Source organism: Myotis daubentonii, chromosome X (assembly GCF_963259705.1).
Source record: "Myotis daubentonii chromosome X, mMyoDau2.1, whole genome shotgun sequence".
In the NCBI taxonomy this organism is placed as follows: Eukaryota; Metazoa; Chordata; class Mammalia; order Chiroptera; family Vespertilionidae; genus Myotis; species Myotis daubentonii.
Window position 1 is genome coordinate 89,924,662 of NC_081861.1, and position 16,951 is coordinate 89,941,612.

General features: G+C 45.3%; 1 protein-coding gene across 1 annotated transcript in view; it reads left to right on the forward strand.

Moving 5' to 3' along the window:
- Positions 1-16,951, forward strand: part of TEX11 (testis expressed 11) — a 422,533-nt gene that overhangs the window by 312,290 nt on the left and 93,292 nt on the right. Inside the window, exons 20-22 of the mRNA XM_059678680.1 lie at positions 4,614-4,654; positions 5,801-5,887; positions 12,083-12,153. Of these exons, the coding sequence (XP_059534663.1) occupies positions 4,614-4,654; positions 5,801-5,887; positions 12,083-12,153 (199 nt within the window). The remainder of the gene's footprint in view (positions 1-4,613; positions 4,655-5,800; positions 5,888-12,082; positions 12,154-16,951) is intronic.

Consider the following 16,951-nt stretch of genomic DNA (forward strand, 5'->3'; position numbering starts at 1 on the left):
TATCTACCTAAGTATTAATAAATTTGTGTGCTAAAATTATAAAAGCACTTTGTCTCTTAAATAAACCATATATCCCCTTTTCACATCCTCAACATTTGTATCATTTATTTTCATTAATGGTCAGTTCCTAGATTATTTTATATAGTCACTGAATTAAATAGGGAAGAAGGTAACTTTAGCTCAGCTTAAATTCAAATTAATAAAATTTACTGTAAGAAGTTACTTTATATAAAATAGAATTCTGATATCCCTAAGAAAGCTGCTACTTTTCTCAAAGCACAGTATCTAATCTAATAAAAGACAAAAAGGGTAATTAACCGTACCTCCGCTACACTTTTCATTGGCTAATCAGGGTGATATGCAAATTAACTGCCAACTAAGATGGTGGTTAACCGCCAACAAAGATAGCAGCTAATTTGCATACTGAAGGCAGGGTAGGACTGCGCAAGCCGCCATCCAGGCCTCCGTGTCCAACAGGGGGCTAAGGCAATCGATGCGGATCGCATCCCTGGAGCCCTTGCCTGCCCACCGGAGACAGGGGGCCCACTCCCGTGTGCGATCCAGAGGCAGGTGGGGGCTGGGGCCAAAGCAAGCGGTGCTGATCGCCCTCGCCTGCCCACCAGAGACAGGGGGCACACTCCTGTGTGCGATCCAGAGGCGGGTGGGGGCTGGGGCCAAGGCAAGCGGTGCTGATCGCCCTGCCCGAGCCCTCGCCTGCCCACCGGAGACAGGGGGCCCACTTCTGTGTGCGATCCGGGGGCGGGCAGGGGATGGGAGGCATCACTAGCCTTAGCATGAGCCCCGCCCACCCGCCAGGATTTAGCCAGCCCAGGGCCAGGAAGGCGGGTTGCTACCCTGGAGCGCTGAGGCTAGGCTCTCCCTGCTGTCCGTGCTTCATGAATTGCAAGTTTCTGCAGAGGCCGTGGCTGCAGGACACAGAGCAGGAGACGGGAGCGGGCCGAGCGTGGCTGGGGCTCAGGCTTGACGGAGGGCACTGGCACGGAGATCTCCCCAGCGGGCTGCGGCTCCCCCTGCCGCCGGGGAGATCTCCTCTGCACCGGTGCCCTCTGTCAATCCCAAGCTGCACTCTGCCCGCTCCCCTGTCTCCTGCTCTGCATCCTGCAGCCACTGCCGCCACGGAAATTTGCGATTCATGAAGCGTGGGCAGTGAGGAGGAGGAGGCACCTAAGAAGTCCCCGGTCACCAGTGCCAGGAGCTGGGAACTTTGTGCCTTGGCGCTCCCAGCTGGGCTGGTGGCAGAGGGGAGCTGGGACTCTGGCCACCACCGCTGCCGCCCCCCAGCTGGCTCCAGGTGCTTGGTGCACTGGCTACTGCTGCTGCTTTGGCTGCTGGAAGCTCCGCTGCTGCTTGGGGTCGAGGCGCAGGAGGCTGGCCAGGGGCCTGCGCCAGGTCAGCAGCCCCCGCCACTGCTGCCTCAGCAGCAACAGAGCGGGCAGCAATACAATGGTGAGCGAGGCCTGAGCCCCACCCTCCCGCTGGGGACATGGGGCCCTCTGAGGAAGAAAGAGAGAGAGAGAGAGAGAGAGAGAGAGAGAGAGAGAGAGAGAGAGAGAAGAGAGAGAGAGAGACTGTCTTAGATTTTTTAAAAAGGCATTGCAGCCCTAGCTGGTTTGACTCAGTGGATAGAGCGTTGGCCGGCAGACTGAAGGTTACCAGGTTCAATTCCCATCAAGGGCATATGTCCAGGTTGCGGGCTCGATCCTTGGTGGGGGGCGTGCAAGGCAGCTGGTCAATGATTGTCTCTCATCATTGATGTTTCTGTCTCTCTCTCCCTTTTCCTTCCTCTCTGAAATCAATCTATATATAAAAGCCTAAGTGACCGTTACGACTGGTCAACCAAATGACCTGTCGCTATGACATGCATTGACCACCAGGGGGCAGATGCTTAATGCAGGAGCTGACCCCTGGTGGTCAGTGTGCTTCCACAGCCAACCTCCCATGCCCAGCCAACTTCCTGTGGTCCCAACCCCCAGCCGGCCTGCCCCAATTGGGACTGGGCAAGATGGCCCCGATCAGCCCTGATTGCTGGCCAGGCCAAGGAACCCCACCCGTGCATGAATTCGTGCACCAGGCCTCTAGTAAAGATATATTTTTAAAAGGCATTGCATTGACACATAGTTCGGCTAGTTGTGCACATGTATATGTGGATGAGTAAGTCTCCCTTCAAAAATTTTTTTAAAAAATTTTTCATTAAAAAAAAAGAAGAGAGAGAGAGGTGGAATTTGGCACCCTAAATCCCTCCCTGATTGACCACTGGGATTCAAAGCCAGGGAGGGCTGCCTTCAGGTCGCAGCTCCAGGTCCCTCACCCCCACCCCAGGCCCCAGAGCACAGTGCTGGGCAGGGGCACCCAGGGGTTCGGGAATGCAGCACGAGGGGCCAGCATGAGGTGGGGCAGGGGGGCTGTGTTTATACCGCCAAGTTCCCCACTTCTTCCCTGCCCCGCATCCCTCCTCCTTCCCCTCAGAGGCCAGCTCCAGCCTACATGCTTCCTGGGCAGGCCCAACTGCATGGGGGAGTGAGCCATGGCGATCAGGATGGTCACTTCCTGGGATTGGATGGCCAGACCACGGGGATTCATGAGGGCCATGAGGCCCGTGGGGCATGCGCAGCCCTCTGGCGATGGGAGTGGCCGACCAAGCTGAGTCTGGCTTCAGTGGGGCCAGTGGGAACCCGAGGCCACCCCAACCCCCACAGGTCCTAGGCAGACAGTGGCTCAGTGGAGAGTGGTGTCTCCATGCATGGTGCCCAGGGGCAGCTGTGAGCTGCTGCAACCCCACCCCACGCTTCAGGGAGGGGAAAAGGCTCGCAGCCACCAGCACCCTAGGCTGCACTGCCTGTGCCTCAGCCTGCCCTGTTGGCAGGGTCCAGAGCAGGTGAGCTGCTCCCTTCCCCCAGTGGTAGAACAGGGAGGAGATCGCTGGGTGCAGGGAGGGGACCTCAGCTGGGATCCTCCTGGTGTGGGGAAGGGGCCCAGCCTGGGCCCGGTGGGGAGCTTAGGAAGTCTGGCTAAGCAGGCACTGGTTCATACCAACTCTTACTCTGCCATCTTCCTCCAGCTCTTCAAGCTAGCCCCCCTGCCCCACCTGTCCAGGGGGAAAGGGCTCTAGGTGACCTCCCTGAGCTCAGACTGTGGACCCAGAGACCTCAAGGAAGAGTGCCCGGCCGGGCCCGGGCAGGGGCCAGTGTAGAACTACCAGGGCAGAGTTGCTTTGGTGTCTTGGTGAAGTTTGCAACTGACCCAAGGAGGAAACCTGCGAGGGGAAGGGCCGGGAGGCATGAATTGCCAGCACTTTAGCCACTTGAAAACAGCTCCACTTGGAGTGTGAGGCGGAGAAGTATGTTCAGCTGAGAAGTGAGGGGGCTGAACTCCACCGTTGCTGGGCTCCTGTCAGTCCAAGGCCCAAGCATCCACCATGACAAGGAAAGAACAGAGCGAGGGGCCCAGAGGAAGGGAAGACAATTGAAGAAAACCGTGTCTAGACTTTCCCCAGCCCTCTCCTTCTTTCTGCTGCCTACGAGAGCCCCAGGCCTGGCCATAGTTCTGTGTCCACCTTTTAGTCCCTTATTCTCCAAACACAGAGGAAAGAAATAAGGAAGGAGTCTGTGCTGCCTTCAGAAAGTATCTATATACCTGATCGGCCAGTTGCCTTCCACAGAGGGAGGCCAGACTGCGGCTTAGGCCCGCTCCCCACAGGGACATCAGTAGGACATCCTGTGAGGGCACCCAGACTGTTAGAGGGGGCAGGCTGGGCTGAGGGATGGCCCCTGAGTGCACAAATTTTTGTGCACTGGGCCTCTAGTTTATGATATAATACTAGACCTTCTCCTGATATAGCCAGTCTGATAATATGCTCTACCCTATTCCTATAACCTTCCTTACTTGAGTTTGCCAATACTTTCATATTCATTCCTATGTTTAAGTAAAACAGAATGATTTCCTCTATTAAAATGTGTATATCCCTTAAAGAAGCTTGACAAAGGGTCAAGAGACATGGGTAGTAAGTAGTCTTGACATTGTCATTATTTTTATGACCTTGGACACATCATCCCCCCATTTCCAGATCTGTTTTCTCTGAACAGGATAAGTGTTTTTTAAACTATATTCCTCAGAACCCTGGAAATTCTGTGGCACTGACTCAGGGACTTTCAGGAAGGTGAGGCTCTAAGCCTCCATCCACCACTGGTTCAACCAGAGCAGCTACACTTTAACCTTTTCTTGTATATTAGACTTCTATAAAATTTTATTTGAAACAAGGGTTTTAATTTCTCCTCTTCAAACAAAAAACAACCTTGAAAATCAGAGAGATTACTACATACTCTCAAATTCTATGGCCCTGTAATATAAAAACCTTATCAGTCATTGAAATCCTTTGTTGAGTGTAGGTGTAGAAGAGGAAGAGAGAAAAATATAAGTGCACTAGGGATGAGGAACAGGATCCTATAGTGGGGAAAAATAGTGTTGAAATGACATGTTGGAGCCTTGAACAACAAACTTCCCAATTTTGCAGTTTTACACAGCTCTCAGGCACAAATAGAGTCTCGTTGTGTTACTTTTCTATAGTAGGAAAATATTCTTTCTTTATTTTTTAGAAAGAAAGAAATGGATAGACTTTTGACTTGCTTGAATACAGGTAAATATCTCCTTGGTCATTTTCAGGCCTTCTTGCCCTTATCCTCTATTAAATTTTCCAATTACCTTGAGCACATTGACTAAAACTTCATGTTTGAGTTAACATTTGCTTTTATTAACATTTGTCACAGCAGTCTACCTTGGATTCTTTATTCACAAGCAGAGAGAAGTTTGTCATCCCTAGCTTCCATATGCAAATGTGATTTCAGCTGTTTCTATCCCAATTTGTTTTAAAAACATTTCCTTCCTTCTCTCCCTCCCTCCCTCCCTTCTTGAATTGAAAAGGTGAAGAGGGATCAAGACAAATAATGTTCTGAACCCTGCTTGTTTTCATGTCCTCTGAATCAAATTTCAATTGTTTACTGTTATTTTGAAGCTATCCATCTATCTACTAATAATTCTTCTCTGTTCCCTTCATTCAAGCTATCCCAACTTCATGCTTTCTTACGTGGTATCTCCCTTTGGCCTAACAGGTCTTCCCATGGCTACTGCTCACATACCTATTTCCTTATATCCAAAACACACCAAAAGCTCCATATCTTAGAAATTCTATTCTATTTATTGCAGTAGTTCAATGTTATACTTCAAATACCTGACAACAGGTGTTAAATATAGCAAAGTGGTTTAGAAACCAAAGTTTTTCAAAAAAGAATAACTTTGCTGGTTGGCAACCTTTTCACTCAGAAGGGCATGTGTGTATGTAGTAAATGCTTTCTGGTGACATCATGTTCTGGTTCTGAAATGTGCTTGCTTTGGGAGCTCAATAAATATTATGCCAGCCTATCGATACTCTTCCAGTTCTCAATCTCCATTGCAGTATTTTTAATGATTGTTCTGACTCTTTATTTCCTTACATGTAGATCATATATTTCTACCTCAGGTTGTGAATGATTGCATTAATTTAATTTATAAATCTCTCCAAAGACATGTTTGTTCCTCAAAGTTTGAGTTAACAGCTTGCTTCTTGGAGCTTGGTAATGCTTTTCATCAGTTTAATTACTTTTGATATGCACCCATGTGCACACACACTCACACACACACAACTTTTGTAAATCCAAACTCTTATTCGTCTGTTTTTAAAACTGGATTGACAACTTTGCTAGAGTAAAAGACCTTAATTAATATCAAATTTCCCTTTTTGATGCAGCCCTCCTGAAATTTCCTCAATTTTTTGTTGGAGAAGACTCGACTTCAGACTCAAGGATTAATGAAGCTCACTGGTTTAGGAAAATAGGTAAAAGGAAATTCTGTGACTATGGGAAATATTATGGAGTGGTAGAATCAACAGATGTAGATTCAAATTTTAGCTCTTTCATTTGAATCTATGGGTACAAGGATAACTTGCTTTATCTCAGGTTAATTATTTATAAAATGAGAACAAATATATATACTTCATAAGATTATTAAGGGTTGTAAATGAAAGTATATGTACCTGGAACATAGTAGGTACTCAATAAATATTAGTTTTCTTCCTTTTCTATAGAAATGGCTCTAAAAGTAAAATGATGAATTGTAACTGCAGGTCCCCAAGGTTATGCTCCTAAACTTGGTCTAGAATGCCCAATTAGTCTCTAAATATGATTCATCAAAGTAAACCATATTCAACAATATAGATGAATCTTACAAACATAATGTTGAGCAAAAGAAGCCAGATATTGAGTACATATTGTATTATTCCATTTATATATGATAAAAAAAATGACAACAGGCAAAACTAATTTATGGTGTTAGAACTCAGGATAGTGGTTATCCTTGAAGGGGTTGGACTTTGAAGAGGATTGGTGGCTTGGCTTCTGGTAATGATCCAGATCGTTCTTTATCTCTATTAGTTACATGAATATATATTCGCTTTGTGAATATTCATCAAGCTGTACAATTATGAATGTTGTGGAAACAGTTACTACAGTGATAAATAAACAAGAGCAATTAAGCAGCAATATCACAAAGTGGACTGATTCTACATGGTCCTTTTTCTGCTTTATGACCTTTGCTGGGGCTCTAATCTAGGAGAAAAGGGAATAAATACAGCAGTCTAGTTTCTAAGAAACTATGCAAATAGTGGAAAATAAACATTTAAGTTATAGAAAGGTTTAATGACATTTATTTTTTGAAAGTTTGAAAAGTTACTTTCCAGTACTTCATTTATTGAATTTTAATTTTGACATTCCAAAGTAAAGATCATGCTGAATGTTACCTACTGGGGGCTTGACTGCTCTATGGAAGATACAAATCTTTCCAGCAGTTCAATCCTTGATTCTAGTGTACCATGTCCTTTGCTAAATTTTAAATTATTTTCACCAATGCCAATTGGCGAGCTCATTGGTAATCCTTATTTTTTAGGTGGATTTGTGCTAAGAATTTATTGTATATATCCTAGTATTTTGGATTTTTTAAATTAGCTCTACCTCAATTGGTCATTGGCCTAGAATTGAAGTCTCTAAATTTACCTGGAAAAAACTTGAGAGCTTGTTTGGAGGTTCTAGCAGGGGAGCGCAGCTACTCGTATACCCTTGACCGAAGACCGGTCCTCTCCTCGGGGGGGAAGGTCGTCCTCTTCGACCGAGCGCGCAGCTTCGGGAGGGACGCACATGGATCGGTGAGGGAGGAGGGGGACACCCGCCTAGCCAGCCAGATCAGCCGAATCAACCCTGGCGATCAATGGGGTGACAGATGTCGCAGCCAGATCGCCCTCACATCCAATTTACCTGGAAAAAACTTATCTAAAAACTAAAGTTAGCTTTTTGAACCCTGAGAAACCTCTCATTAGTATATTAATATTAAAATGTAAATATATATATATACATATATATGTGTGTGTGTATATATATATATATATATATATATATATATATATATATATATATATAAAAGGCTAAGTGACTGACCGACCATCTGTCCGACAAACCGACCAGCCGGTACATATGATACGCACTGGCAATCTAGACTATATAATAAAGAGGTAATATGCAAATTGACCCTCACACCCTCACATCACAAGATGGCTGTCCCCCATGTTGTCACAATATGGCCACCCCCACATTGTCACAAGATGGCCAGCAGGGGAGGGCAGTTGGGAGTGACTAGGCCTGCAGGGGAGGGCAGTTGGGGGGGACCAGGCCTGCAGGGGAGGGCACTTGGGTGTCAATCAGGCTGGCAGGGAAGTGGTTAGGGGGTGAACAGGCTGGCAGGCAGAAACAGTTAGGGGCAATCAGGCAGGCAGGCAGGCGAATAGTTAGGAGCCACCAGTCCCGGATTATGAGAGGGATGTCCCAGATTGGAGAGGGTGCAGGCTGGGCTGAGGGACAACCCTCCCCCCCCAGTGCACGAATTTTGTGCACTGGGCCTCTAGTCTACACTAATAAAAGACAAACATGCAAATTGACCATACCTTTGCTACACCTTAACCAACTCCCACCAGCCAATCAGAGTGACTATATGCAAATGAACCCAACCAAGATGGTGGCTGGCAGCCACGGAGCTGGAGCAAGCAGGAGGCTTGTTTGCCCCAATGATGGAGGAAGCCAAGCTTCCCGCTTGCCTTGGCCCCGGCTCTGACCTCCTCTCAAAGCAACAAAGTTTCAATTATAGAAGATAAATAAACACCAGATACCTGCTTTCAACCGGCCATGGCCACAGAGCTGGAGCGAGCAGGAGGCTTCCCACCCGCCCGCCCTGGCTGGCTCTGAGCTCCTCTCAAAACTACGAAGTTTCAATAATAGAAGGTAAATAAATCCCAGAATAAAAAAAATAAAAAGGAAAGGCTGGGAGCTTCCATCACTGGGGGGCTTGGCCAGCCTAAAAACGGCCCTCAGCCCCTCACCCAGACTGGCCAGGCACCCCAGTGGGGACACCCACCCTGAAGGGGATGTGACCAACTTGCAAACACCCATCAGCCCCTCACCCAGGCTGGCCAAGCACCCCAGCAGGACCCCCACCCTGATCCGGGACAACCTTCAGGGCAAACCAGCTGGCCCCCACCCATGCACCAGGCCTCTATCCTATATAATAAAAGGGTAATATGCAAACTGACCCTAACAGCAGAATGACTGGGAATGACTGGTCACTATGACACACACTGACCACCAGGGAGCAGACGCTCAATGCAGGAGCTGCCCCCTGGTGGTCAGTGCACTCCCACAGTGGGAGCTCTGCTCAGCCACAAGCCAGGCTGATGGCTGCCAGTATAGTGGTGGTGGTGGGAGCCTCTCCCGCCTCCTCAGCAGCACTAAGGATGTCCGCCTGCAGCTTAGGCCTCCTCCCCGCTGGCAAGTGAACATCCCCCGAGGGCTGCTGGGCTGCCAGAGGGAGGTCTGACTGCCAGCTTGGGCCCGATCCCTCAGGGAGTGGGCCTAAGCCAGCAGGTGGTTATCCTCCAAGGGGTCCCAGACTGCAGGAAGGCATAGGCCAGGCTGAGGGAACCCCCCTGAGTGCACAAATTTTTGTGCACCGGGCCTCTAGTATATATATATATATATATATATATATATATATCCTATCTAATAAAAGAGAAAAATGGTAATTGGCGTACGACGATACCCTTTTCATTGGCTAATCAGGGCTATATGCAAATTAACTGCCAACTATGATTGGCAGTTAACTGCCAACTAAGATTGACAGTTAACTGCCAACAAGATGGCGGTTAATTTGCATATGTAGGCACAATGCAGGGAGGTGAAAGGGAAAGCAGGAAGAAGCCCCCTGCCACTGACAGCGATCGGAAACCCAGGGGGGAGCTAAGAGCTGGGGGGCAGGGCAAAGGCAGCCCTGGGGCCGCCTTTGCCCTGCCCCCCAGCCATGATCGGAGAATCAGGCGCCTTTGCCACCCTGGCCAGTGATAGCAGGAAGTAGGGGTGGAGCCAGCGATGGGAGCTGGGCACGGTCGAAGCTGGCAGTCCCGGGAGCTAGGGGTCCCTTGCCTGGGCCTAAAGCGAAGCCCACGATCGCGGGGCCGCTACAGCTGCGGGTCCCCGCTGCCCGGGCCTGACGCCTAGGCCAGAGGCGTTAGGCCTGGGCAGGGGCGGAGCCTGCAACCGTGGGGAGCTGGGGGTCCCCTGCCCAGGCCTGACACCTCTGCCAGAGGCCTCAGGCCTGGACAAGGGGCCGATCTGGTGATTGGTGATCGGAGGGTGATGAGGGTCAACTCCTCTGGCCGAGGCATCAGGCCTGGACGGGGGGCTGAGCCAGGGATTGGGGGGATATGATGGTCTCCTTGCCCAGGCCTGAAGCCTGGGTCAGAGGCGTCAGGCTTGGGCGGGGGGTGGAGCAAGCGATCAGAGGGAGATGGGGGTCCCCTGCCCAGGCATGATTCCTGGGCCAGAGGCCTCAGGCCTGGGCGGGGGCCAGAGCCAGTGATCGGGGGGAGATGGGGGTCCCCTGTCCAAGCCTGACACCTCTGGCGGAGGCGTCAGGCCTGGGCAAGGGGCCGATCCTGCGATTGGAGGGTGATGGGGGTCAACGCCTCTGGCGGAGGCGTCAGGCCTGGGCAAGGGGACAATCTTGCTATTGGAGGGTGATGGGGGTCAACGCCTGAGGGCTCCCAGTATGTGAGAGGGGGCAGGCTGGGCTGAGGGACACTCCCCCCCCCCCACACACCCAGTGCACGAATTTCGTGCACCGGGCCCCTAATATATATATATATATAAAAGCCAAGTGACTGGAATGACCAGAACAACTGTTTACTATAACACGCACTGCAGCCAGCCAACCAGCTTGATGGGGGTGGGGCCAGCCGGCCAACCTCCCACAGGTCCTCCCCCTGGCTGGCTTGGCCCCCAATCAGCCCCCCACACCCCATCGAGGGCAGGGCTAGCCAGCCAACCTCCTGAATCCCCTCCCCCAGGCTGGCCAGCCCTTATCAGCCCCAATCAGGGCATGATGGCTGGACCCCACCTGTGCATGAATTTGTGTACCAGGCCTCTAGTTTAAAAATAAACATTGGCTCGCACATGCACAATACATATAAAGTTTTTCTCGGAGGGGATTTTTGACAACATCTCAGTGTTGTGCCGCATGTTATGCGATCAACCATAGTACAAATGAGTTTAAAGTACTGTAGTGTTTGGGGATGTTTCAGATAGTTGTCTCTTAAAACAAATATGAGATCAGAGGATTCTGCTTATGCAAATGGTTAGTAAAACTTGGAGATGGCAAACTTAATAGCAGTTTTCATTTAGGAATGGATATTATTGAAATCCCTCATGAAATGATTTGTAATGGATCTATTATTGAAACTACCTTTGGAAATAGTATATCTATAGATAATATTAAAAATATATCTAAACGTGCAATTCTTTGTCCTAAAAATGAGCACGTTCATAAGTTAAATGAAGAAATTTTGGATATACCCGATGGAGATGTTCATACCTATTTGAGAGATAATTCCATCTATTCAATGGATGATGCCAAAAAGGAAAATTTTCCCATCGAATTTCTTTTTTTTAAAATATATTTTATTGATTTTTTACAGAGAGGAAGGGAGAGAGATAGAGAGCTAGAAACATCGATGAGAGAGAAACATCGATCAGCTGCCTCCTGCACATCCCCCACTGGGGATGTGCCTGCAACCCAGGTACATGCCCTTGACCGGAATTGAACCCGGGACCCTTGAGTCCGCAGGCCAACGCTCTATCCACTGAGCCAAACCGGTTTCGGCCCCATCGAATTTCTTAATAGAATTACTCCTTTGGGTATAAATTAAAATTGAAAGTAGGTGCAACCATCATGATACTGAGAAATCTTAATAGTAAATGGGGTCTTTGTAATGGTACTAGATTTATTATCAAAAAATTGTGACCTAACATAATCAAAGCTGAAGTATTAACAGGATCTGTGGAAGGAGAGGTTGTTCTGATTCCAAGAATTGATTTGTCCCCATCTCACACTACTCTCCCATTTAAATTAATTTGAAGACAATTTCCCCATGATGCCAGTATTTGCGATGACTATTAATAAATCACAAGGACAAACTGTAGACAGAGTAGGAATATTCCTACCTGAACCCGTTTTGGAACACGGTCAGTTATATGTTGCTTTCTCTTGAGTTCGAATAGCATGTGACATTAAAGTTAACGTTGTATATACTTCAAGGGAAATTAGTCAAGCACTCTGAACGTGCTTTTACTCTTAATGTGGTATACAAGGAGATATTAGAATAAGTTTAATCAATTTATCATTGTTTTTATCAATGTTGTTGTTATATCATGTTGTTATTGTTTATTAATCAATTTATATGTTATTTTCATAAAGATTTTACTAATTTTCTTTCATCGCTGATACTTCTATTATAAATAGTGAATAGTGATACTAAAATATCTCTTCTAACTTCCTTCCAATGTTCACAAATCCATGCACCAGGCCACTAGTAGAGATTATAATGGTATGTATTAAGCAGTTCATTTTCATAACTATATTATCTCATATTAACTTTCAGCTTGGAACTTGGCTGTGCAATGTAGCAAAGACCCAGTGACAATGAGAGAGTTTTTCATTCTTTCTTATAAGGTAAGTCTCTTCTAATAAGTACCTCATTCATGTACTACAACAGGAATATCACCATTATGGCTAATACAGAGTGGGATTGGCTTTTAATATTTGTCTAAGCATAAATATCCTGGAGAATTTGATCCCTATAGGGCACAGGTGGGGAACCTTTTTTCTGCCAAGGGCCATTTGGATATTTATAACATCATTCACAGGCCATACAAAATTACCAACTTATTATGATCCTTCTATTCCCACCTTGTTGAGTTTTTATCTAGAAAGGGTGTTGTTTTTTGTCAAATGCTTTTGCTGCATCAATGGATATGATTATATGGTTTTTATCTCTCAATTTGTTTATGTGGTGTATCACGTTTATTGATTTGTGGATATTGTACCATCCTTGCATCCCTGGTATAAATCCCACTTGGTCATGGTGTATGATCTTTATAATGTAATGCTGGATTTGATATGCTAGAATTTTGTTGAAAATTTTGGCATCTATGTTCATGAGGGATAATGACCTATAATTGTCTTTGTTTGTATTGTCTTTATCTGGTTTTGGGATTAGGGTAATGATGGATTCGTAGAAAGAGCTTGGAAGTGTTCCTTCCTCTTGAATTTTTTGGAATAATCTGAGGAAGATAGGTTTTATTTCTTCTTTGAATGTTTCATAAAACTCCCCTGTGAAGCCATCTGGTACAGGGCTTTTGTTTGTTGGAAGTTTTTTGATTACTGCTTCAATTTCCTCCATAGTTATCAGCCTATTCAGATTTTTTTATTCCTCCTGGTTGAGTTTTGAAAGGTTGTATTTTTCTAGGAATATGTCCATTTCTTCTAGGTTCACCAGTTTTTTGGAATAGAGTTGCTCATAGTATTATTATTTTTTTGATTCTTGGTATTTCTGTGGGGTCTATAGTTATTTTGCCTCTTTCATTTCTGATTTTGTTTATTTGGGTCCTTCTCTTTGCTTCTTGGTGAGCCTGGCTAGAGGTTTATCAATCTTGTTTATCCTTTCAAAGAACCAGCTCTTGGTTTAATTGATTTTATATATATATATACACACACACACACACACACACACACACATACACACTAGAGGCCCGGTGCACAAAAATTTGTGCACTTGCGGGGGGGTCCCGCTGGCTAGGCGCACTCCCCAGGGGATCATGCCTAAGCTGGCAGTCAAACATCCATCTGGCAGCGCGGGAGCCCTAGGGGATGTTCACTTGCCAACAGGGAGCAGGCCTAAGCTGCAGTCGGATATCCTTAGTGCTGCTGAGGAGGCAGGAGAGGCCCCCGCCACCACTGCTATGCTGGCAGCCATTAGCCTGGCTTGTGGCTGAGCAGAGCTCCCCTGTAGGAGCACACTGACCACCAGGGGGCAGCTCCTGCGTTGATTGTCTGCCCCCTGGTGGTCAGTGTGTGTCATAGTGATCAGTCATTCCCAGTCGTTCTGCTGTTAGGGTCCATTTGCATGTTACCCTTTTATTATATAGGATAGAGGCCTGGTGCATGGGTGGGGGCCAGCTGGTTTGCCCTGAAGGTTGTCCCGGATCAGGATGGGGATCCCACTGGGGTGCCTGGCCAGCCTGGATGAGGGGCTGAGGGCCGTTTTCAGGCTGGGCACACCCCCTTCAGGGTGTGGGGTCCCGCTTGGGTGCCTGGTCAGCCTGGGTGAGGGGCTGATGGCCATTTTAAGGCTGGCCATGCCCCCCGGCCACCCAAGCTCCTAGCCTCTCCTTTTTTTCTGGGATTTATTTATCTTCTATAATTGAAACTTTGTACCCTTGAGCGGATCCAAGGGCCGGCCAGGGCAGGTGGGAAGCTTGGCTTCCTCCATTGCTGGGGGCAACCCTAGCCTCCTGCTTGCTCCAGCTCTGTGGCCACCGCCATCTTAGTTGGGTTAATTTGCATACTCGCTCCTGATTGGCTGGTGGGCATGGTTTGTGGGGGTGGCTTGAGCATAGTGGAGGAACAGTTAATTTGCATGTTTCTCTTTTATTATATAGGATATATATGTGTGTGTGTGTGTATATATATATATATATATATATATATATATATATATATATATAGTCTGTATTCATTTATTTCCACTTTGATCTTTATTATTTCCTTCCTTCTGCTCATTCTGGGCTTTTCTTGTTGCTCTCTTTCTAATTCTTCAAGTTGCAGAGTTAGATGGTTTATTACCAGTTTTTCTTGTTTTTTGAGGTAGGCCTATAATGTTATGAACTTCCCTCTCAGGACTGCTTTCACTGTGTCCCATAGATTTGGGATTGATGTGTTTTCATTGTTGTTCGTTTCCAGGATGTTTTTAATTTCTTCTTTGATCTCTTTGGTAACTCACTCATTGTTTAATAGTATGCTATTCAGCCTCCAAGTGTTTGAATTTTTGTGATTGTTTTTATTGTAGTTGATTTCTAATTTTATGCCATTGTGATCTGAGAAGATGCTTGATATGATTTATATCTTCTTAAATTTGGAGAGACTTTGCCTGTGTCCCAATATGTGGTCTATCTTTGAAAATAAAGCCATATTTGACAAACCCACAGCCAACATCATACTCAATGGGCAAAACCTAAAACCATTTTCCCTAAGAACAGGAACAAGACAGAGATGCCCACTCTCACCACTCCTGTTTGACATAGTACTGGAAGTACCAGCCATTGCAATCAGACAAGAAGAAGAAATAAAAGGCATCCAAATTTTAAAAGAAGAAGTAAAACTGTCCTTATTTGCAGATGACATCATATTGTACATAGAAAACCTTAAAGACTTCATCAAAAAACTACTACACTTAATAAATGAATTTGGCAATGTAGCAGGATACAAAATTAACACCCAGAAGTCTGTGGCTTTTCTATACACCAATAATAAGCTCACAGAAAGAGAAACTGAAAAAGCAATCCTATTTACCATTACAACAAAAAAAATTAAGATACCTAGGAATAAACTTAACTAAGGACGTAAAAGACCTGTACTCAGAAAATTACAGGACATTGAAAAAAGAGATAGAGGAAGACATGATCAAATAGAAGAATATACCATGTTCATGGGTTGGTAGAATCAGCATCATTAAAATGACCATCCTATCCAAAGCAATCTATAAATTCAATGCAATCTCCATTAAAATACCAATGGCATACTTTAAAGACCTAGAACAAACTCTGCAAAAATTCATCTGGAATAAAAAAAGACCCCAAATATCTGCAGCAATCTTGAGAAAGAAGAACAATGTTGGAGGAATCACAATACCAGACATCAAGCTATACTACAAAGCCACTGTTCTCAAAACTGCCTGGTACTGGCACAAGTACAGACATATAGACCAGTGAAACAGAACAGAGAACCCAGAAACTGACACAAAGGAGGCAAGAGCATACAATGGAGTCAAGACAGTCTCTTCAATAAATGGTGTTGGGAAAATTAGACATATACTTACAAAAAAATGAAACTAGACCACCAACTTACACCATACAGAAAAATAAACTCAAAGTGGATTCAGGACTTACCAGTAAACATAAGATGGGAAACAATAAAAATCTTAGAAGAAGCCATAGTCACCAAAATAGCAGACATTTGTTGTAGCAATATCTTTACCGATACAGCTCCTAGGGCAGTGGTTCTCAACCGTCCTAATGCCACAACCCTTTAATACAGTTCCTTATGTTGTGGTGATCCCCAACCACAAAATTATTTTCGTTGCTACTTCATAACTGTAATTTTGCTACTGTTATGAATCATAATGTAAATATCTGATATGCAGGATGTATTTTCATTGTTACAAATTGAACATAATTAAAGCATAGTGGTTAATCACAAAAACAATATGTAATTATATATTGTGAAATATTTATTTCTAATTACAAATAAATGAAATTTTGTTGAAGCATGGTGTAGCATGGGTAATAGTCTTAATATAACAACAGTAAACAACATTGCTACATTTTGCAACAGTATGCATAAAAAGCCAACGTCAGTGCGAAGGTTGAGATTGCTTCTTTCTCACCAGATCAGAAATTCTCGGGGTAGTCTTTGCAGGAGCACAACGAAAATCATCTTCCACAAGTCTACTTCTGTATTTAGACTTGATAACCAACAAGCTGGAAAACCCTGTTTCACAAAGATATGTTGTTGGAAATGGAAGAAGAAGGCGCAACCCAGTCTCAGACAGAACAGGATATGACTGCAAACACTTGATCCAGAATTTTGTAACTGGCATTGTAGAGAAATCAGTTCTCACTGCATCATTGTTAATAAGTTCAATAAACTCCTCTTGTGCTGTCTCAGGAACATCTTCAACTTTGACTGTGAATGGACTTCTGGCAAGTGCAAATGGGGTGTCAGGTAGATTTGGAAAGTACGATGAAATTTTGTCTGCAAGCATGTGCAAGTGTTCTTTCACAGAAATGATCATCATAATCCTTTTTTCAGGTTCAATGTCATGTTCCTCAAAGAAAGCAGATAAGGTAGGCAACATGTAAATTTTATTTTCATCCAATTTTTTTTTTTTTTGCCAAAGCTGAAGTTTCATTTGGAATGATTGGATCTTTTCAGACAAATCGAGGCATGATGCATTTGGTCCTTGTAGTGATAAATTTAACTCATTCAAGATGGCAAAGATGTCAACCAAGTAAGCTATTTTCTGCAGTTCACTTTTATCACCGAAAAGTGCTTCGAACTGCGGTCTTGCTTTCTGATTAAAAAATGTTTTGAGTTCATCACGAAGCTCAAAAACACGTTTTAAAATTTTTCCTCTCAACAACCATCTCACTTTTCATTACTTCTTGTAACTCTTGTGGCAGCATCTTCGTTG